The 26,399-nt window shown below is 28.6% G+C and overlaps 1 protein-coding gene and 2 non-coding genes across 3 annotated transcripts; all 3 read right to left on the bottom strand.

Annotated features, from left to right (window-relative positions):
- Positions 1-2,054: 2,054 nt before the first annotated feature.
- LOC129971646 (60S ribosomal protein L13a-like) lies at positions 2,055-16,184 on the bottom strand. The gene is made up of 6 exons (XM_056085597.1): positions 16,052-16,184; positions 15,335-15,407; positions 11,963-12,028; positions 6,366-6,613; positions 4,037-4,159; positions 2,055-2,172 (listed from the first exon to the last, which is right to left on the bottom strand). Exons 1-6 carry the CDS (start codon positions 16,070-16,072, stop codon positions 2,086-2,088), a joined length of 618 nt encoding a protein of 205 aa, XP_055941572.1. The 5' UTR covers positions 16,073-16,184; the 3' UTR covers positions 2,055-2,085.
- Positions 2,969-3,040, bottom strand: LOC129973127 (small nucleolar RNA Z195/SNORD33/SNORD32 family). Its single transcript, XR_008784958.1, has one exon. It is a non-coding gene; the product is annotated as a small nucleolar RNA Z195/SNORD33/SNORD32 family (small nucleolar RNA).
- Positions 3,399-3,472, bottom strand: LOC129973126 (small nucleolar RNA Z195/SNORD33/SNORD32 family). The gene has a single exon (XR_008784957.1). It is a non-coding gene; the product is annotated as a small nucleolar RNA Z195/SNORD33/SNORD32 family (small nucleolar RNA).
- Positions 16,185-26,399: the final 10,215 nt, after the last annotated feature.

The following is a 26,399-nucleotide window of genomic DNA, read 5'->3' as shown; positions in this document are numbered from 1 at the left end:
TGTTGATCACACAAATTAACACTGTTTTCTAGACATTTACATTCCCCCCCCCCCCCCTTGATTACATAGCAAGCATTATACTTTTTTTTTTTTTTTTTTTTTTTTTTTGTCATCACTGCTCAGTTTAACATCATGCATTTAATCCAAATACATTTTGTTAACGAGGAACAACTCCAATGTTTTTCCCATTCATGCAAGATTCTTTTTATTATGCTAAAAATAATTTCAATAACCACCAGCCTTGCTGTGAATGAGGATTTGGGGAAAAGGGTATTTCCGGCATTTCTTGTAGTTTTCACCCAATTTCCGTAGTAACTATGGAAATTCCCTAGTAGTTGGAGGAGGTATATAAAGATCATATGAACATAAAAATTCAAAATCACAATAGCATTTTGAAGGCATAATCAAAAAGTATTACTAAAATAGACTTAGCATCAGTTTAAAAGGAATATGCTGAATCAGAATTATTGAAAAATCATTTTCATGAAATACTGATTATCCAAAATAACATGCATTCAATCCAAAAATTGAATATTAGTGAAATATTTTTCAGACAGTTTATAGACTTGGGAAAAGGAATATCAAAATCTAATAAATTTAAATTAGAAGGCATATCCTCCAACATAACTAACCCAATTACCAGCAACACTTCTTACCAATACATATATTACATAATACCAACAGATTATTAAAGGTCAGATATTTCCAAAGAATTTAAAATTATTTAAAAACTTTACTCAAAATTATTTAAAACATTATTAAACTAAATATTTTAAATGAATTTTTTTTAAAAAAAATCACATATTTGTTGATTAAAAAATTAAAACTATTTGTTAAGGCATTTATAATTTAGTTTCATTAAGTAACAAGCACTTTTATATAGTCATCCTTGCTCAGTTTAAATTATAAAATTCTCCCATATTCATTTATGTTAAGAGTAGCAAATCCAATATTTGGTATTCATGCTAAAACAATTCCAATTTTTTTTTTAACCATGTTAAAAGTACTTTCACTATCCATATTGCTACGAGTAGATTCAGGAAAAGGTCAACATATTTTGTAGTCTTCCTGCATATACAGCTTTTTAGTTTTCAGTTAATCCGCAATTCAGTAGTTTCCACCCAATTATTATCACAATTATGGAGATTCCATAGCAATTGGAAAGTATATCTATATCTGTATATTACACAGCAATTTTCAAAGGAAACAAGTGGATGAAAAAAGTTAAAAGAATTTGATGAACTAGTCTGTTTCAGCATTCAGCCGTACCACCATCATTCTCACATCCAAAAAATGCTGATGTTCCGAGTATTAGTAATGAGTGCTCCAATAGTCAAATCTAGAGACTCCAATTAAAGTGATGTTCCACTTGAAAATGAGGTATGCCAAACCAATGTGACTTTTTCAAACTTAAAATGATAAATATACCTAGTTAAAAGTTTACTTTAGATACTGTATTTTGTATTATTTAAATGGATACAAGGAACATAAAAGCTTTCAAAAATTAACTCATTAGCATCCAAAATAATATTTTGCCAGGTGACTATATATATATATATATATATATATTTGAATTTGACTGAATATGTATTTTTTAAATAAATTTATTTTGATAAAATTAATAAACCAATGGAACATAGCCCCAGAAGAAAAATAAAACAATGCTGTAGAATGACACTTTCAAACATGATTAGAAGAGAATCAATAATTCAAAAATTTTGTTCCAAGTTTTTGAAAACTTAACAAGGCTGTCTTCAATGAAATTTGATATATTTTCAAGTATATATAAATAGTATACCAGTTTAAATTTAATGAAAATCCGAGATGAGATTTACAGTGTGTTGATTATATTTGGAATGACTCTTTCAAGAATTTAAAAATAAATGTTAAAAAATTTACCTTCCAAGGGAGAGGGAAAAAAAAAAAAAAAAAAAAAAAAAAAAAAAATAGCAGTATATCTCTTTTAAAGCCTCAAACATTTTTCAATGGACTTTCAAAGAACAAAAAGCTACCATTAGGAAACATTATATTAAAAGAAGAGAATTCAAAGACAGTTAATCCAAAAACATTTTAATGCAATTTCAACTACACATCATACCCATAAGATTGCAGAATTTTTCTTTGTGGTTCAATATGTTTTGCTACCTTTTGGATGGCTAACTGCTTCAGTTTCTAAATGTGGAGAAATAATTGAAATTAAAAATAAATAAACCATCAATAAATTAAAAAACAAAATACAATAGATATAAAATATTTTACATAAAATTAACATGCTGTCCTTCTAATGGTTAGTGCAAGTTAATTAACAAGGAATATGAAAGTAATTTTCCAACACAGGCACAAGATGTTCATTAAAAAGGCAGTTTTACAAAAAATTTCCTGTATTTACAACTGAGATTATCTTTCTTCAAGACAGTATTCATACTTTCACTAATCATTTGGCATTCTTGCAAAAATTTTTTGCATTTAATATAAAAATATGATGTGCTAGTTGTTACGAGCTTAAAACCTCAGTTGGTAGTGCATGTTAAATTCATCAATAATGTTTCAGAAAATAATTATCATCATAGGTAAGCTCTTAATTTTCTACAAATTTAAATAAGATAATCAAGGATACATTATATGTAAGGAGCCATGTAACACCTTATTTTTTTAAAAATACATCAACTGATAGTGAATGTTACGGTAATCACAGGAATTCATTTATCAACAGAGCATTAATCTTCTAAAATTGGCATTTTTTTTAAAATTTAGTATATATATATGCTAAATAAATCAGTCCATGAAATTTGTTTAATATACATATAAATTAGTGCATTAGTTGGTGTTCACAGAAAATTTTTAAAATATCTATGATGAATCATTTTTTCACCCAACAAACTAAAACAATATTAAAGAATATTATAATATTAACTCTTGGCAAAAAAAAAAAAATAGTGCCCTTGAATGATTTTTTTCTAATGATGAGAGTACCTCAGCTGGTAGTGCATGTTAAAATTCATCAAAATATTTATGACATAATATTATCATCACTGGTACAAATATTAAATTCACTTGAAAATAAAAAGCCAAATAATATGCCCATCAAGTTATCACAATTTCCAAAGAATTGTTATGTATATCAAATATGGCACAAGTAAGGCTAAATATAAGTAACTACTAATTACTTATACTACTATTGTATATGTCTCCCAATATTCCAACATTTTAAGTGCTTCAGTTGGTAGTGCATGTTAGGATTCATCATGACAATTATGTAAATGATTTATCATCATAAGCACAAATGGTTTCAATGAAAAACATTAATACAATATATAAAGTCCTAGAAAAACTAAAATGTCGGTAGAGATATTCCGAATAGAAAAGTAGGTTTTTATACATTTTAAATGTTAAAATTTAGTACCTCAGCTGGTAGTGCATGTTAAAATTCATCATGACAATTATGACAAATTATTTTATCATCACTGGTACTACTCAACTCAAGAAGCATCAATACAAAGATAGATAAAAATTCTCATTATGAGAAATTTAAATGTTAAGTTAAAAATCAACTTCTATATACATATCAAAAGCAGAAAAAATACTTGTAAAGATAAATTGCACTGAAAAAATAAAAATTCATGTTTTATCTCAAAGTATATATTAAATTCATTGTGATATATATAACCATACCAGTAATACTATTATATGTATTAAATATCTCAATAAAGATTATATAATTGGTAATATTTTAAATTTTTCAAAAAATATAGAGAAATAATTGTTCTTTTATGAGCAACTATTAAGAAAATGTTGCTTAGTTGAAAAAAAAATTAATACAATTCTTTTATTTCAGACTTGCACTTTTAAGTGGTTACTATATTAAACCCTCAACATATAAAAATGTATTAAAGTCTAATCTAATATGCATTAAGAAGTGGGGAGAAGGATTTTAATAAATTTAATTTTATTAGTTTAATAACTTAAATTACAAGTTAACAACTTAAAATACAGTATATATGCAGTCACAAAAAAGAATGAAACTCTTCACCCCTACCTCATCACGCTTCTTCTTTCCATAATATGCAGCAGCCTTAGCTTTCCTTTTTACTTCCAAGGTGTTAATCACTTCCTGGTATTTCCAGCCCACTTCATGAGATAGACGACTCAAAGAACAATACTAAAAGAAAACAAAATATTATATAACATCTTACAAGTAACTAAAAATGCAAGAAAAAAGCAATATTCCTTTAATAAGTCTAGTTTTAAATTTATACTGTGTGTGCAAGTTCTTGCATATCTAATAACACCATGCATTTTATTTATGCATTGTATTTAATCTTTTTATCTACTTCAGATAAATGCAATATGCAACGGAATAATTGAAAGATTCTTATACGAAAACGAAAATACCCAAGCAAAAAAAAAAAATGCATGAAATCATAAATTTTACAAAATTACACCATCTCCTTCTATTCTTTAATTTATTGTTAATTACTATGAAATTTATAAATTAGCAAGGTATATCAATTTTTTAAAAAAAATAATTTCCAAAACATTTTATTTAATAAAAATTAACCTCTATTGGGATAAGTTAATGAATATTAAATCATTGGCGGCCATAATACTTTAGATATTGCAACAAGTGAAAGGATCAGTCAGATTTCAAGGGAAAAAATTAGAAGCGCATTATTAATAAAATCATCACAAGGAGAATCTCATAAATGACTAATCATCCTTTATTAAATCCTCCATGCTAATACTTGCTCTAATAAAGTCAATTTAAGAAAGAACCCCATACATCTGTACTCAAAAATTCAGATTTTTCCATTATGTAATTATAACATTTAGTAAACAAATAGAATTTCAAAACACTGAACATCAAAGTTGTGGGGAGGCATACACGGGTAATAACACTGAATAATATTAAATAGGTTAGTTATATAATTATAATATTATATAGGTTAGTTACAATAAAAAAGTTATGAAAGTATTGCCTGCTTGTTATCCTTCTGAAACACAAATTTAAATCAGTGTAAAAGTTCAAAGATATAATATTAATTTAAGATCCAACTGAGTTAAAGCCCTACTGATTGTCTTTTATCATTACAATATTTATTAATATATTATAATCTCAGCAATGCAGCAGATATCAAACTAAAGAACCAAATTAACAAAAGCTCCAAAATATTGAGCTTTATTAATATATTAGCTGCCTTTGGCGACCAGCCGGTTCGCAATCTTAATGCTTGTTAAATTTCTAATAGTTACATATTTTATGTAATTTCTACATAGCTTCTCCATCAAAATATTTTAAAACTTCAAATTTTGGTAGTCATATAATTCGCTCATAATATCATAAAGGCATTCAGCCACTACGCAATATTATTTCTAATTTTCTGTTAGCACCCATAGAATTCATGCTTTAAATTAAAGTGGAAATGATTAATCTGCAAATATAATAATATTTGTTACTAAAACAAAGCATTTTTTTTCAATTCTTACTATTATTTCACATTCTCCATATTATATATATACAGTGGCTCAAAAAATTGAGAGTACACCATATTTTTACTTGATAAATCCGACTTTCAATATAAATACATTACCAAGAAGTGCAAGCATGTTTATTTTTACACATAACAAATGGTTTAATTTAGAGTAAAAATAAAGAAAAATCAACGAAAATCTTCTAAACTGAAAAGTTTTAGAAGCATTTTAAATACAAAGGCGGCTAGTATATATATATAAATCGTTAATAAAATACTTTTTATCCATGTACACACATTGAGCTTTATTGTAAGTATAGATATATATTATCAATAAAAAAATATGCAGTTCCAAAAACTTTTTAAATTGATCATTTTTACATAATTTTGCAATTAAATCTTATTTAATTCTATTCCAAAATTTTAACCTTTTACTTTAGATGCATTTAAACCATTTCAAATAATGGAAATAAGGGGGACATTGAAGTTTTATTTATTTTTAAAACTAACAATATAAATTGTTGATGTTAAAAAAAAGACAAAATCAAGACTTGAAAATCATTGTTCAATACCCAACTTCAAAGCAACCAGTCACCAAAAACATTTAGCTATCCATTTTAACGAGGTGCTAATTTCTCTGATTTGCTTTTCTATTTTCATTATTAAGGAAGTTAAAATAAAATGAAAACTTAAAAGCCCTTTAAACTTGATGGCTCATCTATGGATTCATCCAAGATTTTTAAATTTCCTACAACATAGTCTACGCCGGTCAGAATCCAAACAAAATTGCTCTAGTTATCTTGTTTCCAACATTATATATAAACTGCAGAAAATGTTCCAAGGTCTTGTCATGAGAACCATTGCAACAGGCAGTCTTACTCTATGAATAAAACTTACTTTACGCCTCGGGTGCAACTTTAAAACTCTGAGAGCAGCAGGCACAACCATCCTCTTCTTCTTATCATATGGAGGTGGGATTCCCTCAAAGACCTTCAGACGTTCCAGAGCAGCATCCCCACGTTTTGTCTTGTGAGGGAGCATGCCTCGCACAGTTCTCCAGAAAATCTTGCTGGGGGCCCTGAAGTGGAAGGGACCACGGGATGGGTTGATGTTGCATCGTTTGCGTAAGAAAGACAGATACTTCACTAAAATAAATGTTCCTTGTTAAAATACAGCAAAAAACATTTTTTTAACAAAAAAAAATAAAAGTCACTTAACATAAGAAATCTTTTATACCTCAGAATAATTGTTTAACATTTAACACCAGCATTAATAGATAGCAGGCATTTATCTATGCTTAGTGTTATTCAGACGCAAATTGTTACATCATAGGTATCAAATAAAATTTCTTTTAAGATAAAAAAAACTTGCAATCAACATAAGCAAGAGAAATTATGATTTTTTAAAAAATTTACTAAAGTATGTGCATTTAATAACAAGTAAATCATGAAAAGTTTAATATTTCAAAAATTAACACTTTATGAATACATATTATAAAATCATTTTTTCAGACATGATTAATAGAGAAATGTGCATTATATGGTCTTCCTACCCAGTCACTGTCCCAGAGAGACTGTGAGTAGGGATGGAATATATATAGCTTCCGTTTATAGCCATTAAAGCCACAAACTTCTTTGTTTTATGATGCAGTGGAATGGATTGTGCTACACAAGCTCAAGTAGCTCCATTACCACAAGTGAAGTAGGCTGCAGATGTCAATCCACTGCCCAAAACACTCCAACATCAATATTTTTTCACGTAGCAAAAAAGTTTTTACAGTTTGATAACTATTCTATAAGCCAAACATGAGAAATGCTTTGAACCAAAAATAAAATTATTTTTGTATAACTATCATAGAATTTTCCTTAAATAAAAATTGTTCAAGCATAAATTCAATTCCAATAACAATGCAATCTATGAAAATGTGTCACATTTTCAAAGCTAAAATTGTGTAATCTTCTTATATCTTTTATGCTGAGGGCAACCTTAATAATAAGCATACACACACACACACACCCATATGACAATGTGTTCAGCAACTTCCAGCGCTGACAAATTTCAACATTATAATTACAAATTTATAATTGTTAGAGGTTACAAATATAAACAAAAGACATTTCTTCCAGCCAGTAAACCTTGAAACACTAAACATTAATGTTAACAGTAACTGAAACAGGAAAGGGAAGTAAAAAAAAATCAATGCTATTACATACACACAGAAATAAAAACAGACACCTCAGTATCGATTATCAACATTTGACACCAGCATTAGTGGGTAGCAGGCATTTACCCATGCTTAGTGCCAATCAGACGCAAATTACTTCATCACTGGTGCCACTAGAATAAATTAACCATTATCAGTAAAATCCCAAAACATAAGTTATTAAAAAATTAATTTCATAGGCTGTTATGCATTAAAATTGAAATATTAGTAAAATTGTACCCTATATGGTCTTCCTACCCAGTCACTGTCCCAGAGAGACTGCGAGTAGGGATGGAATATATATGGCTTCCGTTTATAGCCATTATAGCTACAAACTTCTTTGCTTTATGATGCAGTGGAGTGGATTATGCTACACAAGATCAAATAGCTCCATCACCACAAGTGAAGCAGGCTACAGATGTCAATCCGCTGCCCGAAACACTCTAACATCAATATTTGTTAATAGACAAGGAAAAATCAAATTGACAACTAGTGCTAAAACTAAACATAAAAAAGCCATGAAAACAAAAACTGAACTTTAAAATTATGCCAGAAATAAGCACTAAAAAGTAAAATACGGATGGATTAATTAAATAATATAAATTTATACAAAAATACTTCAATTATAATTACTACAGAATTAAATTGTTAAGAAAAAAAAAATATGTGGCAGGAATAATAAAGCTTGATTTTAAAAACGACGCAATCCATAATCATTTCTGGTAAGCAAATAAGCACGTTCAATTTCCCACATGCTCTTTTTATGCTCAGACAGCCAAAAGGCAACTATAATCACAAACATACACCCCATATGTCAGTGGGTTCAGCCATTTCTAGCTCTGACAAGATGTAAATTTCAGCATTTATTGTCATCACTGCAAAGTTAGTAACAAAAATTCAATTAAAAATAATGCTTTATATGGTCTTCCTACACAATCACTGTCTCAATAACTACAAGTAGGGTTGGAATATATACAGATTTTGTTCATAGCCATTGCAGCCAAACTTCTTTGCTTTATGATGCAGTGAAGTGGACTATGCCACACAAAATCAAGTAGCTCAATCACCACAAGTAAAGCTAACAGCAGGTATTAGAATGCTGCCCACAACTCATTTACATCAATTACTAAGTTTTAAGTCACTTTTTCAAGAATAAACATAGCAAATTAGTACTACTATCTTTTAAGCACTACTTAAAATCATATCCATCATCCATTAGCTTAAAAGCAAATATATTCAAAGCCAATTTTTGTTATAACTATCTGTTATCGGTATAAGCATCACTTCTTGACTTCTCACTTCTGAATAAAATCAATGAGAAATATCTGGTATATGTACAATCAATAATTATCATAGTCCAGTGCTTAGAAATACAATGAGTAAACTCAGAACTAATATAAATTTACACAATTCATTAGGCATAAAAAACCCTGTACATATAAAAATTTTAAATAAAAATAAATTTTAGGTTTTGTTGAACTCTACATAGTTTTTTTTATCCAGTCACTGCCTCAGCCTTCTATTCACAGACATTACAGCTGCAAACTTATTTATTTTACAATGCAGTGGAATAGGCTATGCTATAACATATCATCAAGTAACTAATAACACAAGTGAAACAGGCTACAGATGTTAATCTGCTGCCCGCAACACTGTCACATCAAAATTAAAACATTTAATCACTTGTTTTAAACAACTATACTGTAATTATTAAAGCAGGCATATATATATGCTAAATTACTATAATACTGAATAGGTTTGATATCTTAATGCATAACAGCAGTTTATATGTTAAGTAAAAACATTATTTTAAACATTTTCAGCGAAAAGAAAAACACATTTTGTCCATCATTCTTCCCTTGCAAAAGAAAATCTCTTTGGATAACTCAGAATCAATTTTTTGCATTATCATACTAATTACTTTATAATAGATACTAATGTAACTTTTAGGCAAATATATATATATATATATATATATATATGCCATCAGTATAAACAGTTTAATTTTATCACAGCCCAATAATTATAAATTCATGTTAGTAACACATGAGAACAATTAAATGAAATACACTTAAACTTATTTTTGTATACTTGGTCTTAGACTGCAAGTAGGAACATAACTTATAAACAATATGAAGTAAATCATACTCGCCACACAAATGAACCTGTAATCTCTTACATTATCATAAATGATTCAAAAGTTGAGTTAAATATTTAATCCTCCCTTCAAAAAAGAAAATTAGGGGGTGGTATTACTATTAACATGGCAAACAAAAAATAATTTCCATATTTGCATTCTTGTTAATATAGCATAAAATAGAGACCAACATTCAAGTTTGTTGATTGTTTAGATAGCAGGAAGAGAATAATACAAAATAAAACTAAAAATTCAACAGTGCTACAGAAAACAAGTATAATCATTCAGTGCCATTGGGTGATTATTAAATAACTCTACAAGATTCATATCAGCTCACTGTCACAATGCAATCTTAGTACAAGCATACACTCCATACATAAGCGTACCATTTCTAGATAAAATAAGTGTAATTTACAGCATTTATTGTCATCATTATAAAATTTTATAGCAAGAAAATACAATAAAAGATTGTACTTTACATGGCAGCTATTCGCACCAAGTCGCGACTTTTTGATGGCAGTAAGTTGCCTTCAACATGACAACCTTCTCTAACACTTTCTTATCACTCTAAAAAACATTTGCTCATTTTTAAAGCAAACTTTAAAACTTAAAAAAAAAGGGGGGGGGAGGTATTCAAATCATCAAACTTTTAAAATGGTATAAAAACATTTTTTAAGCAATAATATATTTTGATGTTATATTAAAAATAGATAAAAGTTCTATTTTTATTTTTTAAGTAAACTTTATTTAAAATTTTTTTATTTCTTTCAAGGTTTTAAATACCTTTGAACCCAGAGTCACGTGATCGCACATCTGGTCGAACGAAGTCTCTCCCTTTTTTTTCTGCCGCGCCTACTTGCCGAAAAGAATCCAGAAGAGAATGTCCGAGAACCGGGGGAATGAGTCATAACTCGCAATAAGTAAAGAACAAAAAAGAAGTTTTCCCCCCTTTTCACGCATTATCACTGCCTTTGGAGAAAGAAAGAAAAAGTTTTCCCCACACACACTGACCTTGCGTTTTCTGCTTTCAAAGCAAACAAAATTACCCAGATCAAAATAAATAATTCATTATTATTCCTACTTCCTTTTGAACGACGATCCCCGGAATTTCCGGGTATCGAAATTCAAAATCCCCGGAATTCCGGGGTTTCCCCGGAGCACAAACACCCCTGGAGATATTTCTTTTTAATTTCTGAATAGCTATTTATTTAACCTTTAACTGGGGTGTGCGGTCTGCGAGACTGCTAGCGATGAATTTTTGGTCACCCATATTCTATTTTTAGCTCAATTGAATGAATTTACCCTGTAAATTCCTGTTTTCTGACCTTCAATACACGTGCACTTTTTCAATCGATTGCAGTGGATGCTTTTAAAAATAATTCAATTATTTTTTTAAGCGTGGTCTCTTAAGACCACGCCTCCCTGTTAGTGTCCCAATGATAAACAAGGCTTAGCAGATGGAGCTAAAACTTGGGCCACAAAATATCATCCAATTTACTGATCCAATAATGAAGCAGTGTTCCAGACACTTTTAAATGAAACAGAAAGTGATTTTAGTGATAAGGATAATTGTACAGAAAAGTTTTTCAATGAAGGTTCGCATTCAATTGATTCCGATACATATGTTCAAACATAATTAATTTTTCTAGTGAAAATGTATTTCGAAAAATTAATATACCAAAAGATATATACAGAATTTATAGGTTGATTTTTATACTAGTTCTTAACCTGTATGTTTAAAATACCCTAGAAAACCGTGCAATGAAAGTCACACAAGCCGATAAAAGGGGCAAATTTTACCCATCATTTTTTTTCTATTTTTCATATAATTGTTGAATTTTACATTATATTGTCTTCTATATACCTTTATATACTGTAAAAGTAAATATGATTTAAAAAGTAAAATGTTTTTTCAAGAATATTTATTGTAACATGCAATTTCAGAAGAAAATGTGTTCCCAATGCATTTTTTTTTCCGATAATATATTTTGAAAAATTTCTAAAACACATCGATATATCAAGAAAAATATCTGCAAAATATATTGGCAGTTCTTCATACTAATACATTACAAAAAACATGCAGACAAAATCAAAATAAAATTTACAATAGTTATTTTAAATTATTTCCCAAAATCTTGTTAAGCATATACTTACATTTACTCCTAAAAAAGCTTCCAGATATGTTTATACCTTCACATCTTACAACTGTTACTTTTTGTCCTAAAATTAACAAATTGTACAATTAGATAAAAGAAACGTCAGTTAAAAAGTTAAATATTCAAGACATAAAAAGTATCAACATAATTTAATTAGTGAAGAAAAATTAAGAAACTGCTTTATATGTTGGAGCACACTATACATTATTTAAGCCAAAATAAGATTACAGCAACTTATTCCTTTCTTATCTTGACTAATCTTATCTTAACTAATATTGCCATTTTTAAAAGTTGAATATACTTTATAAAATTTACAGCAAATTTTAACTTAAGGTATGATATTATAAAAACACTGTAGCACTAAGATTATAATGCACTGTAATCAGAAAATACAATTTTAAGCACACTTTCCAAGAAATAAATGAAATAATCTTAGGCAATTAGGTTTCATGCATTAGTATTAAGACCGCTCTTCTCCTTTCAAGCATTTAGTAAAAACAAATTTAAGTAACATGAAAATTTCAATCAACTTGCAAACAAATTCGATAATGTAATATCCAATGATACATAAAACATTAACCCTTTATCTACTGCATTATGAACTACGGAAAATTTCTTCATAAATATATTTTTATTTAGCTGCTATATTGATAATTAAAAAATATACAAAAAAATCTCCCTAGTGCAAAATTTAATTTGTTAGAACTAATTAATTAAAGTGGTACTTAAAAGTACCATCAGTGCACTATGCATAAATTTCGTCGTAATAAAAAAAATTACAGATGATAATTCTAATGAAAACAAAGAAATTATCAAATTGGCATAATTTTATTTTATACATAATAAAGGTAGATAATAAGGTAGATTCACATTTGTTGATAATTATAAAAACAATTTTCGTTTTCATTTACACACAAAAATATATTACAAGTTGAGCATTTTGAGTGTGGTTTTGATTGAATATTTTTGTGTGCACAGAATTCACAACGTCCTCGATTTGACACGAATGTTGGCCAATTGTATCTATTTTCTAAACGACCACCATTAGAAACAAATTTCCTTTTCTTCTCTTTGTTCATCTCAAGTAGATTTAGGTCTCCCTTTTCGTTTTGGTTGTGGTTTTGATTCTATTATACTCTGTTTCACCCTAACTTGGCAGTAGTGTATATTCTAGGGATGCCGAATCGCAGTCGTTATCAGGGGAACTGGGTTACTTTAAAGTACAAAGTTACTAGAAATGCAAATCACTGGCGAAACTTTATCTCGCAAATTTTTCGCCAAATAGTAAATATTTATTTACTTTATTATATTATCACTTTATCGGAGAATTAATTGTTTCCTTATTTTCATTATTTTTTTAATATTATTAATACATTATTTTAATAAATCATTAATGTTATTTCATTTCGTTTCATCGTTTCTGAAAAGAAAACCCTAAATCTTTCAATATTCGGTAAAGCGTAGTTCGGCTAATGTTTTTCGAAAAGATATCTGTATAATCATTCACATCTTTTAAAACTTTCTCTAATGTTGGGATTTCATTTCTACGAAAATATGCATGGATTTTTCGTCAAATACAGAATAATGTAAAATCATCATATTTTACAAGACCTGAATGTTTGGCGGAGATGTAAAAGAAAAGTGCGCCAAATATTTGACCTTGAAGACCGGTTCTAGCCAAAGTGGAATTCATTATGTCAATCTTTTAGTTTTATTCGTTCGCTTTATTTACAAAATACTTAACATATAAGAACTTCTAACTTGAGAATAATTTTAAATACATATTGATAAAAAAAGGATTTCTGTAATTTATGATATTATTTGATAAATTTCTGCGCATTTTAACTATTTTAAAGTCGGAATTGATGGGGAACTCTTTCCCAACACGGAGCGTCACATTTTCTACCTTTTACAATACTGCCAAGTTAGGGTGAAACAGAGTATAGCAATCCTTTGGTAATGCAGCGCTTATATTCGAGGGACATTTACTCACAACACACTTCCATATATGCAATCTATGAATTTACATATGCCATTTCTAGCATAGCAAAAAAAAAAAAAAAAAAAAAAAGGGAAAAAAAAAGCCTGTCACCATTTTTTTGATTTCCTGTCCCTATCATAAACAGCACGTAAAATGTCGGTTTTATCAATTTTGGTACCATCTTTAAGTCTCCTTTGGACTTTGCAAGTAAAATTTAGTTTATTTTTTTATTCGGAATGCAAAAGAAAATTCACATTCAATACTAACATTTTCAAATGCTCTTGACAGTGTTAGTAATAAATAAATAATTTTAAAAAATCTATAATTGAAAATACTAAAACATTCATACTTCAAACTTTCATAATTACATTATAACAAACAGAAATACTATAGATAATTACATGGACAAAATGAAAACAAGTTTTTCTCCAACACTAGGTGTACTGGCGGTACTTTTAAGTACTACCGAATAATTCGACCGCTACATAATCTGTTATCTTGTAATGATAGGGCAAATAATATTCTAAGATAAAACAGAATGAATAAAAAAAAATACAACTCTTAAATTTGGTTTGATATATATTTATGGCACAGAAAAGATAAGAGCAACAATCCATACAAAATGGCAGCAAAAGAACAAAATGTCCGTTCGAAAATAGCTTTCTCGCAAAATTTATCAGCCTAAACTACTACCATCTATCATGAAAAAGTAGAGTTAAAAGATTGTTTCTAAAACATACCATCAGAATATAAGTAATGGTTGTTGTGCTATAAAGTTTTAAAGTGATTGGTACTTATAAGTACCGTCAGTAGATAAAGGGTTAAACAACAATTTCAAAATCCATATTCAGCTAACATTACAGAAAATTTGTATACATATTTTGTAAGTACCTAAAAGCATTATATTTTAATCCTTAATTTTTTTTAATTGTAGTACCTGAAAATTTAGCTTATGCACAAGCATTCAGCTACAGTACGTCAGTACATTAATATAGCACTAGTTTACAAACAGTAAATTTAGCAAACAATTTACAGCTGTCAAACAGTGCAGAATGGAACTAATCAATATTATACCTCTAAATTTTAAAACATTAATCTTCGATGGTAACAGTTATTAATTCTGGAAATTTTCATTGCTGTAAAGTAATTTAAAGCAATACTTCAAATTTTTACAAATGTTGCAGATAATGGAATTACATTTTAAACATTGTACAAGAGCTAAGAAACTACAAAAAATTAATTTCTTTTTATGAAAGGTAAATCTAAGACACAAAAACAATATTAAAGAAAAAATTAAACTGTTCAAGCAACTAAGAACTTATATTAGATAATCCTAACAAAACAGAATATCATTCTTATAAAAGTGCATAAAACTAATAGCACACTTACCATTAAGCAAAGTTTTTGCAGTTATTGCTGCTAATCGACCAAGGAGGTGTCCCCTGGCATCAATTATAATTGGCTAGATACAAAATTCAATAAATTACGATTACTATTGAAATTATTCTATCATCAATCTTTATTTACAAACTTTCACATTTATATTATTGGATTCTATATTGAACTTTCTGTATTCAAAATTATTTAAATTATTCAATTTCAAAATTATTTAAATCCTCCATTTCGATAAAATAGAGCCAAGTTCAACATTAAGATTAGATCCGAATATTATAACTGAATAGTCAATACTGCACGTTAACTAAATTGAAACAAAGTTCAAATCTACTAACTGAAAATGAAAACATTTTCACTTATTCACTCAATATGTAATGAAGTTTACTTCAAAAAATGGCGAAATTCGAATTTAGGCTTAATAAGCAGTAGTCACTTTTCTGTATTTGCGAAAAGTAATAAGAATTTACTTTAACATAATTAACAAAAGTAATCGAATAAAATTACTAAGAGAACAATTTAAAAGAATTATTTAACTGGGAAAACAAATATGTAAAGCGCGAATGCTACTAATTGGAACACGAATAGTAACACCACGTGCACAATATACTACAACTTTAAAAAATGTATGAAAAATACTTAATAACATTAATTTAAACACAGAATAGTACACAAGAAACATAATTTATGCTTTCAATTAAAATATAAACCTACTTTTTCTGAAAAGCCCGTCATTTTTTCTCTCAAATTTTAGAAAGACGAGCTCACCCCGCCGCGATTCTTTGCCGTACACGCAGGAATGAGAAAACTATTGCCACTCAATCGACAAACTTTATCGATTGCCAAGAAAGAATTCAGATTGTAGCCTGAAGTCAGCCAGTTAAGAAATTTATTATTAACAGTATTTTTACGAAAAATAGCACAATCATGTATTTATATTATATAATATTAAGAAATTATATTATTATGGTTAAATTCCGAAAAAAATTAACAAGTTTAATTTATACAGACATCAATTTTTAAACATCGCTATTTATGGACTGCATCTTCTTGATACTCATTAGTTAAATGCAGTAATTAATTCAAAAATAGGTTCAAGTTAGTTTGTTTTTTACAAAAATAAGAGAGAAATAAAGCTGTTCCCATCTTTTTTTTAAATTAAATAACTTTAAAGAAATATTCCAAGACATTTAGGGTATTACGGCCTGAGAGAAAACCAGAAAATATCGATGAGACACCTGTAAATAAATAATAAAAGAAAGAAAAACATATTTCAAAAAATTCAAATCTATATATTCTATTGAATTTATCATAGCATTTAATAAGAAGTATTTGGGGAATCATTACAATCTTTTTAATATTTGAATTGTGAACTTCTTACAGTGACATGAAAATGCTTTTCTATATCCCAGTGGATAAATATGTCAGTCATTCCATTTATTCTTTCTTAAACAATCTCGCGATTCGATTTCTACTTAAATAACACAGAATATTGTATAACATTGTAAAATTTGGAAAAAATAATGAAACAGTATAAATGTTTACAATACTGAAACAGTATAAAGTTAGATTTTTGTTATATTGTTATAATTATTATTATAACAATTATATATTATTATTTTTGTCAGATTCCGATAGTATAAAAAAATTTTTTTGGTATTCACCAAATTAATTCCAACTTCTATGAATATTCTTAAAATTAATTTGAATTATCTATTCGAAAATATAAATAAAATATTAGTTTTTTGCGCATCTCTATATCATTTTTTAAAACTTAAATCTATTATATTCTTGTTTATTAATTACTTCCAGACTTGAATCTGGGACTATGCGTTTTACGAGCAGAGTCTAAAGCAAAGTTCTCAAGAATAGAGATGCATAATCCACGATTTTTTGAATAACAAATAATATTGCTATTGTTATTTTTAAATATGCGTTCCAAATATCTGTTATTTCAATCATATTATTAATTAAAAATTATTACTTAATATTAAATATAAAATTTATTAATTGTAATTAATACTTAATTTACTAATTTAATTAAAGCGTGATTGAATTAATTTATCTGTTTCAGCTTATTTCTTAAATTTTATTTTTTTCTCAAAACTATTTATTTAATTTATTTATTAGAGTGAACCATTTTCTGGAAAAGATGAGTTAAAATATATGTCATTTCTTTAAAATGTTTACTTTAGTCCTATATTCTACAAATACATGGCGCCAGCAGTAAACAGAGTACATGTAATCAAAGTCAATCATGTCACGAGCAATTAAAAATGATCTGTATGGAATAGTGCATCATCAAATACGAATATCCCGTAAAGTGGAGCGGTGACTTCGCACTTTCCAGTGAAGCCTCGCACTTTCCAGTGAAATCACCGCTCCGATAAATTTCAGTGATATGCAATTCAATGATACGATACGATAACGAATATTTTACGAGCGGTTATTATGTAACCAATATCATAAAGTCACAAATACCAGTGATCAATACTTTTCAAAGAGGGGTGTGATTCAAATCCTTGATACGATCTTACTGATGAAATTTCGATTACAGGTTTTGGATCACGATAGACAGTAACAATCGATACAATATCACTGAAATTTGCCGGAGCGGTGACTTCACTGGAAAGTAACAATCGATACGATCTGTCCAATGGAATCTGTGAATGGATTGAGAAGTGAACGGACCGGTTATTGGAATTATCGTATCATTGAATTCCATATCACTGAACTTTATCTGAACGGTGACTTCACTAAAAAGAGTGAAGTGTCTGCTTCACTTCGTGAGAGTAACCTTGACTTTCCGGTATTCGCATTTGATGATGCACTATTCCATACAAATCCTTTTTAATTGCTTGTGACTTGACTTTGTATATATTCCGTTTACTGCTGGCGCCATCTATTGGTAGAATAAAGAACTAAAGTAAACACTTTAAAGAAATGAAATATATATTTAATTCAAATTTTTCAGAAAATGGTTTACTCCAATAAAGAAATTAAATAAATAGTTTTGAAAAAAAAATTAAATTTAAGAAATAAGCTGAAATAGATAAATTAATTCAATCACACGTTACTTAAATTAGCATATTAAGTATTAATTACAATTAATAAATTTTGTATTTAATATTAAGTAATAATTTTTAATTAATAATAAGATTTAAATAACAGATATTTGGAACAAATATTTAAAAATAACAGTAGCAAAATTATTTGTTATTCAAAAAATCGTGAATTATGCATCTCTACGAGCAGTTGTTGTTTCCCTGCTGTTACCCTTGAATTGTCCTCAATGGAAATGGTTCTCCCGATGGGATTTGCCATTTTCCATAATTTTCTTTGTCTGTGCATGCTTTTGTAGAAATTGGTGTAAAATTGAAATTTGTTGGAATGAAAATAGATTTGGCATGATAGAAATGAAAAAATATCCGGGCTCCAAACAGTTTTTTTTTTTTCCCGCTATTTCGTATACCTAGATTTTTTCTCTATACGCTTAATTTTTTTTTCTGTCATTCCATTTTTTCTTCTTCGATTTTTTTCCCCTTAAATGTGTCCCTGTGTAAAAAGAAGAAATGCTCACGTTGCCTCAGCTTCGTTTACTGTCAATGCTTCTGAACATTTTAAAAAAAATTTTATTCGCCGAGCGCGCATATTTTACTTAGGAGGACGAACATACAAGAGAGTCAGAACTATATATTTTTCTAGCGTTATATAGCATTCAATTAAAATAAAAAAATTAAAATAAGGCAATTTTAACGACATAAAAAAGATTTAAAAAATCCCAAAATTTTGTTTTTCTGCGGAAGAAATTGTTCGCTTTAAATTAAAACACTGACAATTCTTAAATTTCCTAAAACAATCTTTGATTTGAATACTGTGAATATTAATGCGTCATACATAACACAAACTTGTTATGCACAACATGCATTTAATTATAACGAATTTAAAGAGTTCTAAAGAGAATTATATTTCAAAATTTCCAGAATGCACATGTAATTTACCAGATTTAAATACATGTCAAGCCCCCCTCCCCCGAATCTAAGTAGTATTTGCGGGAAAAAAAGAGGAAGTAAAAAAAATTATAATCTAGTATGAGAAAAAAAAAGGAAAAAAAAAAAACTAACGAACGAACTTTTTAAAAAAAAGCACAGCAGAGGAAAGGTTAAATGAGAGACTTTAATGTCAATTCTGGTTTTAATAAATGTTAGCATTCGCATAACTGAGTTCACTTTAATAAAAATTCCACCATCTAGTTAAGAGTTATTCTGTAAAAAGATTCCAAAATAACAAAATTTTTGCAACCTCTACTTTGTAATATACATTTTGATGAAAAAGAGTATTTTTAATTGCTTTTTTTCTATGTTGGAAATAAATACTTAAAATAATGTCACAATTTTTTTTTTTCAGAAAATTTCAACTGGGAGAGTTTAAAAAGTTATATATTCATTATTTACTAGAAATTTTTTTAAATAAAAATTCATAAATATTTTCTTTTATTTAAAAGTATTAAATTTATATGAAAATGGAAAGCCATAAAATGAAATTATCATTTCATTTTTTAAATTATTTTTTGTTACCAAATACGTTCATTTTTTTAAAATTAACACATATAGAAAATTATAGAATGAATTCTCTTTAAATCATTAAAAAAATGCTCTTAATAAATGTTTACGACAGCTGAGAAAAACTATAGATCCTCTAGATCCTAAATCCAGAGGTGTTCTTTCCAAAACCTGCATCATTAGATGGGGATCTACATCGACCGATTTTATAAAACGAGTTTCAAAATTTTCAACCCTATAGAAATCTATGAATCCATCTCTTTGATAATATTTGAAACTTGATGTTATAATAGTAAAATCATATGTAGTGGAATTCTGTAGGCGACTTGCATTTCAAGTTACTTTTAGTTAAAAATGGATCTATAAGAGTTTGCACACTCATGTTAATTTGTCGAAATGCTTATGGAAGTATGAGATATGTACAAATGAAAGAGAATAAATATAGGGCTGCGAACTCCTTTAACACTGTAATTTACAATATCCTGGCCCCGATGAGCAGGTCATTCAGTGTAACTTAAACCAAAATCTCAATTTATAAAACCAGAGCGAATAATATACTATTTGATTTTCAATAACTCAAACATTAAAATCACAAATTCTCTTAAAAATTCGATTTTTAATTTAAAAAAATATTAACTTTACTATCTATATATCTATTAATAAATATTTTTTTTATTATCTAACTTTATTATCTATAAAATATTTACTTAATTTCCATTATTCAACTAGTTTCACTAAATGAAATAAGGCATAGAAACTTAGAGAAAAAATGCGTAATAGAAATAAATAATTTCACTAAAATAATACATACCTAGAGAAAATAATTCAGAACACGTGTAAGGAAGATTCCATATTTTTCGGTAATTGAGATTATATTTACCATTAATAAAGTTCCAAAAAAAAAAAATAGAAAATTGTCCAATGTAGCTTTCAACTATTCATAAGAGTAGAAAATAATAATTAAATTCAACAATTATTTAAATGGAAGTTCATTTTCTAATTTCTGAGACATTTTACAGGATTCAATCTAATTTATCACTATTATTCAATTCAGAGCATAGAATAACTGACAAATAATAAGAAGCTGTATCATTAAATAAAAATTTCATTCCGTCAATTTATCCATCAGTTAAAGAAATGAATCGTTACAATCGATGTAGAAATCCTGTATCATTTTCGGAACCTAAATAAAATAGACAATATGTGTCAGTATATATATAATAGTTTTTCTAAAATACGGATGTATAGATGAATTCTTACTTTTTCCAGTACTGTTCCAAAACCAAATCCTTAAAATTTACTAAACTTTCGAGTAAAAAAAATTGAAAATTATTTAAAATTAACTTAAATAATGACCAATTATAAGCAAATTAAATAAATTTACTTAACTCCCTGAGTTAACTCTCATTCTAGTACTTGCAAAACGTCCTGGAAAACGAGTGTAGTGATACCAGTAAGCTGCTGTAAAATCTCATGGGTTTTCCAAGAGAGATGCACTAAAGAAGAAAACCAGAATTTTCTACTCCTCCTGTACGTCATGGGTGGTCAGCAATCCCTGGGGTAAGTACAAATGACCTCTTATTCAAGTCAGATTTTATTGCTTTCGCTTATAAAAAGGAATATTTCAGCCTAGGAATACTATATGGAAAGATTGTTCCGCCGATTTAAGCCTCAATTGCTAAGTGAGAATATCAATATATGAGTATTGTACAGAATAAATATAAACAACGAGGTTTCCTCTTAATTTTTGTTAAGAATTTAATGGTTACGCAAAAAAATATAAATTTCAGATTAATCAATATATGTAGCATTAACATTGCCTTGCACTCGCTTATTATTCGATTAAATAGATCGTTGTAATATTTTCGTACTCAGAAATACGCAATTGCAATATATTACTATTTGTCCGGAGCATTAATTGATTAAAAACAGTTATGTTAATCTGATATGTACAAATAATTGCACATAACTAATATTTAAATTAAAACTAATAAACTTAAACTGTACTAAATTTTAGAAGCAATAGTATCATCTATTATAATCAAACAGAATTTTTTTAACAAAAAATTATTCCAGGGCCACATAATTTATTACATTACTACATTAGTTATCCGGGCCCTAAAAGATTTCTTCGCAGCTTTTTTTAAAATTCAATACTATTTTTTATCGAAAAATAATGATATTTTCTTTCTTAAATGCTTGAAAATAGCGAAATTCCTACCTAAAAATCTAATGAATTAAAACGAAATAAGCACCGATTACATGTCTTAACTAAAAATTTATATCTGAAATTTAAATTTGGGAAATTTAACAATATTTTTCCATCTGCTTCCGCCATTCTGCAATCGCGTTCAATGCAATTTTATCATCAAAGACACTCAAAGGCAGCCAGAACGACTTTTTTTAAAGAAATTAAATAGAAATATTTTATTCCTCACAAATTTCAATTAGTTTAGCATCGTTATTTAAAATTCAAAATAAATACATTTTCCAATTTTCTTCCATTCTGAAAAAAACATTATTTATTTATTGCCATATCTGTCGGTCTTATCAAACATTGTCATTGACAAAGGTTTCAGTTATGTCTATTTTTTTAAAATTAAATAGGCAAAACAAACGGATGAATTAAATGCATAAAATTAAATATGTAAGGCACGTGTTGTAATCATTCCATTTTCTTTTTTTTACTAGTGACCGCTTAGAATGAAATTAGCAATGAACTAAAATCTTTCCTATAATAGTTTATGATGATGGATTCAGTAAAGGAAAATGTATTTAGCATTAGAAGGAAAAACAGATTTGCGAAAATTCGTGGAAGAGAATATTTCTGATTCGAAGTAATTATAGATGAATGGAACTCATTTCACTTATTAGATAAATAAGTTCCTTGCCAAACCCAAAATTAGTGACATTCACCTTGAAGCAGGGTTTGAAATAATCAAAAATAAAGTTTTTTTTTTCTTTTTTTGAAATTTATAAAAATCACTGTTTGTTCATGCCTCTTGTCGGATATAAATATTTATTATAATATTTGAATCATAATAAGCCGCACTATAAAACAGCATACAATTAACATACATAAAAAATTAGAAATAATTTTTAGATCTCTAGATACTTCTTTTAAATAACCCAACATTATAAGCTTTTTGTACAGGAATTTGCTTCATATAATTGATTAGAACACACATTCAATTCAAAATCAATTGAAAGCTCACATTTAGCAAACAAATGCAACAAATGCACTCAGTATTAGAAGTAATTAGCTTATTCATATATCCCGGTTCATAAAACTCGAAATTATCTTTTAATATAATGAAACAATTATTTTTTTCGCGTGTGTGGGAGTTTCATTAGTGGAAAGGATAATTCCCAAAATTTGTCAATTACATGCCATTTGTCAATTACATCCAAGCCCTAGAATATCTCACTGTGGTTTTGTTAAAAATGTCTTTAGTTTTTCACTGCAATTTTTATCGATGTCTTTTATAGAAAAATATTAGTCGCGTTTAAACGACAGATTTACAGTTACTGATTTAATTTCACAAATTTATCAGATTAAATACTGATAGAAATATCTTCATTCTACAATTAACTTCTTATTTATAGACTCTTTTATTAATTTATGATGCCTTTTCTTTAAATTTGCATGAGTTATTTCTTCTCGTTTGTTTTGACAATTTCGAAACCTCATTTAAAAAGGCGAATTGGGACATGCAATGAAATTATTATCGAAATTATTCAATAGCGTCTAAAAAAAATCAGTAACTCTCATAAGAAATGACTTACATAGACATTTTATGTAGGAATATTTTATTCCAGATAAATTTCAGTTAAAATCTGAAAAAATTATTCAAATTAAATATATTTATTAATTTTAAAATGTGTAGAAGTCCTGTTGTTGTTATTTATTTATTTATTTTTGAGTCAAGGAGCTTAATTTAATAAGGCTTTTTGCTTAAGAGAAAAAGCAGTAGTTTGCATTATAAATAAATAAACTATATAATGATGCATACAAAATTTTGTTAAATATAATGTAAGGATTTGATAATCTCTTTTTTTCTTGTTTTAACAAAGGGCAATTTATTGCTACATTTGCAACACTGTAAATTTTTATATAGCAAAAGTTTCACTTATAATGGCTTCGATTACCTTAAATAAATATCTGAAATAAGTTTTGCATAGATATAAATTCGCATTATCCTATTTTGTTATGATAAAGAGTAAACAATGCTTAAACAATATCTGCACCAAAATGGCATTCATTTCTTATATTCTTAATTGTTTTCTGAAATTTATTTTATATTTAACAACAAGACAGCAAATGAATTTTTTTTTCTTCACGTTTTACTAAGATAACAATTTGAGTGCTGCTCATGACCCCGTGAAGTCAAATAATTAACACACACACACACACACACACACACACACACACACACACACACACACACACACACACACACACACACACACACACACACACACACACACACACACACACACACACACACACACACACACACAATATTTATCAAAATATAAAATAAAGCATTAATTGCAATTCTAAAATTACACCTATTGTAATATTTCACTAATTTTCCCTGAAGCAACACACAAAATGCTAACAGGCTTGTACCTCATTCTGATATATTGTTACGAATCTGTAATGCTGCTTCCCAGCATAGTTGGTTCCAAAAATCGGAAAGAATGTTTTACAGTAATCGGTATTGGACGGAGTCCGGTGTCGCGTCGGAGGGTCCCGGAGCTTGGCGACTTGGCGACGAATTTGGCGACTTTGGCGCCAAAATAGATTATACCCGAAACATCGAGAATTTTCCCGATCCGTCCAGTAGGAACCGAATTACGCCTCGAACGTTCCTGATTGGTTGAGTGGCTTCTAGCCCCTCCTCCTGAGACCTATAAAAGGAAGCACCCGCAGCTGCCGAGTAGCGGTGAATTGAGAAAAAGTCGGAAGCGGCAAAGCAGAGCAGAGTAGAGTGAACCGACGGTGAATTGAGTCGTGGACCAGTGGAGTCGAAGAATAGTCGGAAGCGACGGCGAAGAACTCGTCTTCCAGGGAATAGCGGAGCAGCGACGGAGTAGAGCTGCTGTGTATACTGTTGTATGCTGCACGTCTCGGCTGAAGATAATCGTCTTCTGTGCTGTATATAGTTGTCGTCTTTGTGCTGTCCTGTGTGTCTTCGTGTAAATAAACGTCGTTGTTTCATTTTCTACTGCCGCCTGTTGATTGAGTGTTCTCCACACCATATAACCCCCACTATCCAAACGACCCACTGAAATTTCGTAACAATACATATAGACTAACAAATAATATAGATGTTTTCACCTTATAATATTTGCTATTATTATGTTATATTATAATGACCCTTTATTCGCTTTTAAAACGAGAATTAAAATCCTTGTACATGGGGGAACTGGGGTCTTTATTGGTCTAACTTTTACTCTGCCTCAAGGAGAGAGAACACTTGGGTATGGTGGATTACAAATGATACATTTTTAATATTATCTAAAGGGGCATGGTCCTTTCCAATTCATTTTCTCTGTTGTAAAAAAGTTGAACTCTTCCTTATACAACTGTAAACAAGTGGAGGGTGCAGACCATTACACCTGTCACTATACTCGCACCAAACAAGGCCATCATGCCCGCATCTGACCGCAGGTGAGCCTGGTTTAAAAATCTCATTAATTACAGACCGACTGTCGCAAATCTTAGGCAAGCGTTTGAAAATAAGCGTTAAGCATTAAGTAAGCATTTTGGGCCTCATTTTTTTCTAACTTCCTTAATTTAATTTTTACCATTAACTTTATTATTTTATATACTTTAATCTTTCAATAATTTACATCGACTAGTTTAAACTAAAAACTTCATAATATCAACGTCATGAATGTTAATCTATCACTCAGATCGTTTGACTCCCTGGAGACATCTCGTCCTGGATTGCAAGCTGTGGGGTTGATGAGAGGGGAGGGAGGCGAAGCTGGCCAAGAGACCAGGTTCTTGCGGATCACCTAATTAAATTACCCACAGATCAATATACTATTTTAACTTAAAACGCGTCCATTCTATTATAATTAGTTTATCTGGGATCACATTCAGGTCAAACGCTCAGCACTATTTTTTAAAATTTTAAAACTAGAACTGTTAATTAAAAAAAAATATTATTACATTGTATCGGAGCTTTTATTAAATTTTTGCTAAAATTTTAAATTATGGGCTTTTTACTGTACATTTTATTTTATATTTTTTACTTTTTAACTTGAAGGTTTTCAAACCTGATTTTTACTTTTGTTATGGATTCCTCGTAATTGGATAGGTAATAGTCTCGCCTTTCCTTGAACGTTATACTTATGAACTTATGAACTTTATTACAATTATTTCATTATCTGCTCACCACGGCTTTGTTATTCTGATTTATCCATAGCACCAGAAATCAAATATCTAACGGATCAAAGCAATAGAAAATATTAACAACTTTATACGA

The sequence above is a fragment of the Argiope bruennichi genome, chromosome 6 (assembly GCF_947563725.1).
Source record: "Argiope bruennichi chromosome 6, qqArgBrue1.1, whole genome shotgun sequence".
In the NCBI taxonomy this organism is placed as follows: domain Eukaryota; kingdom Metazoa; phylum Arthropoda; class Arachnida; order Araneae; family Araneidae; genus Argiope; species Argiope bruennichi.
The sequence above is the reverse complement of the archived record's forward strand: the minus strand, read 5'-3'. Positions and strand labels throughout refer to the sequence as shown.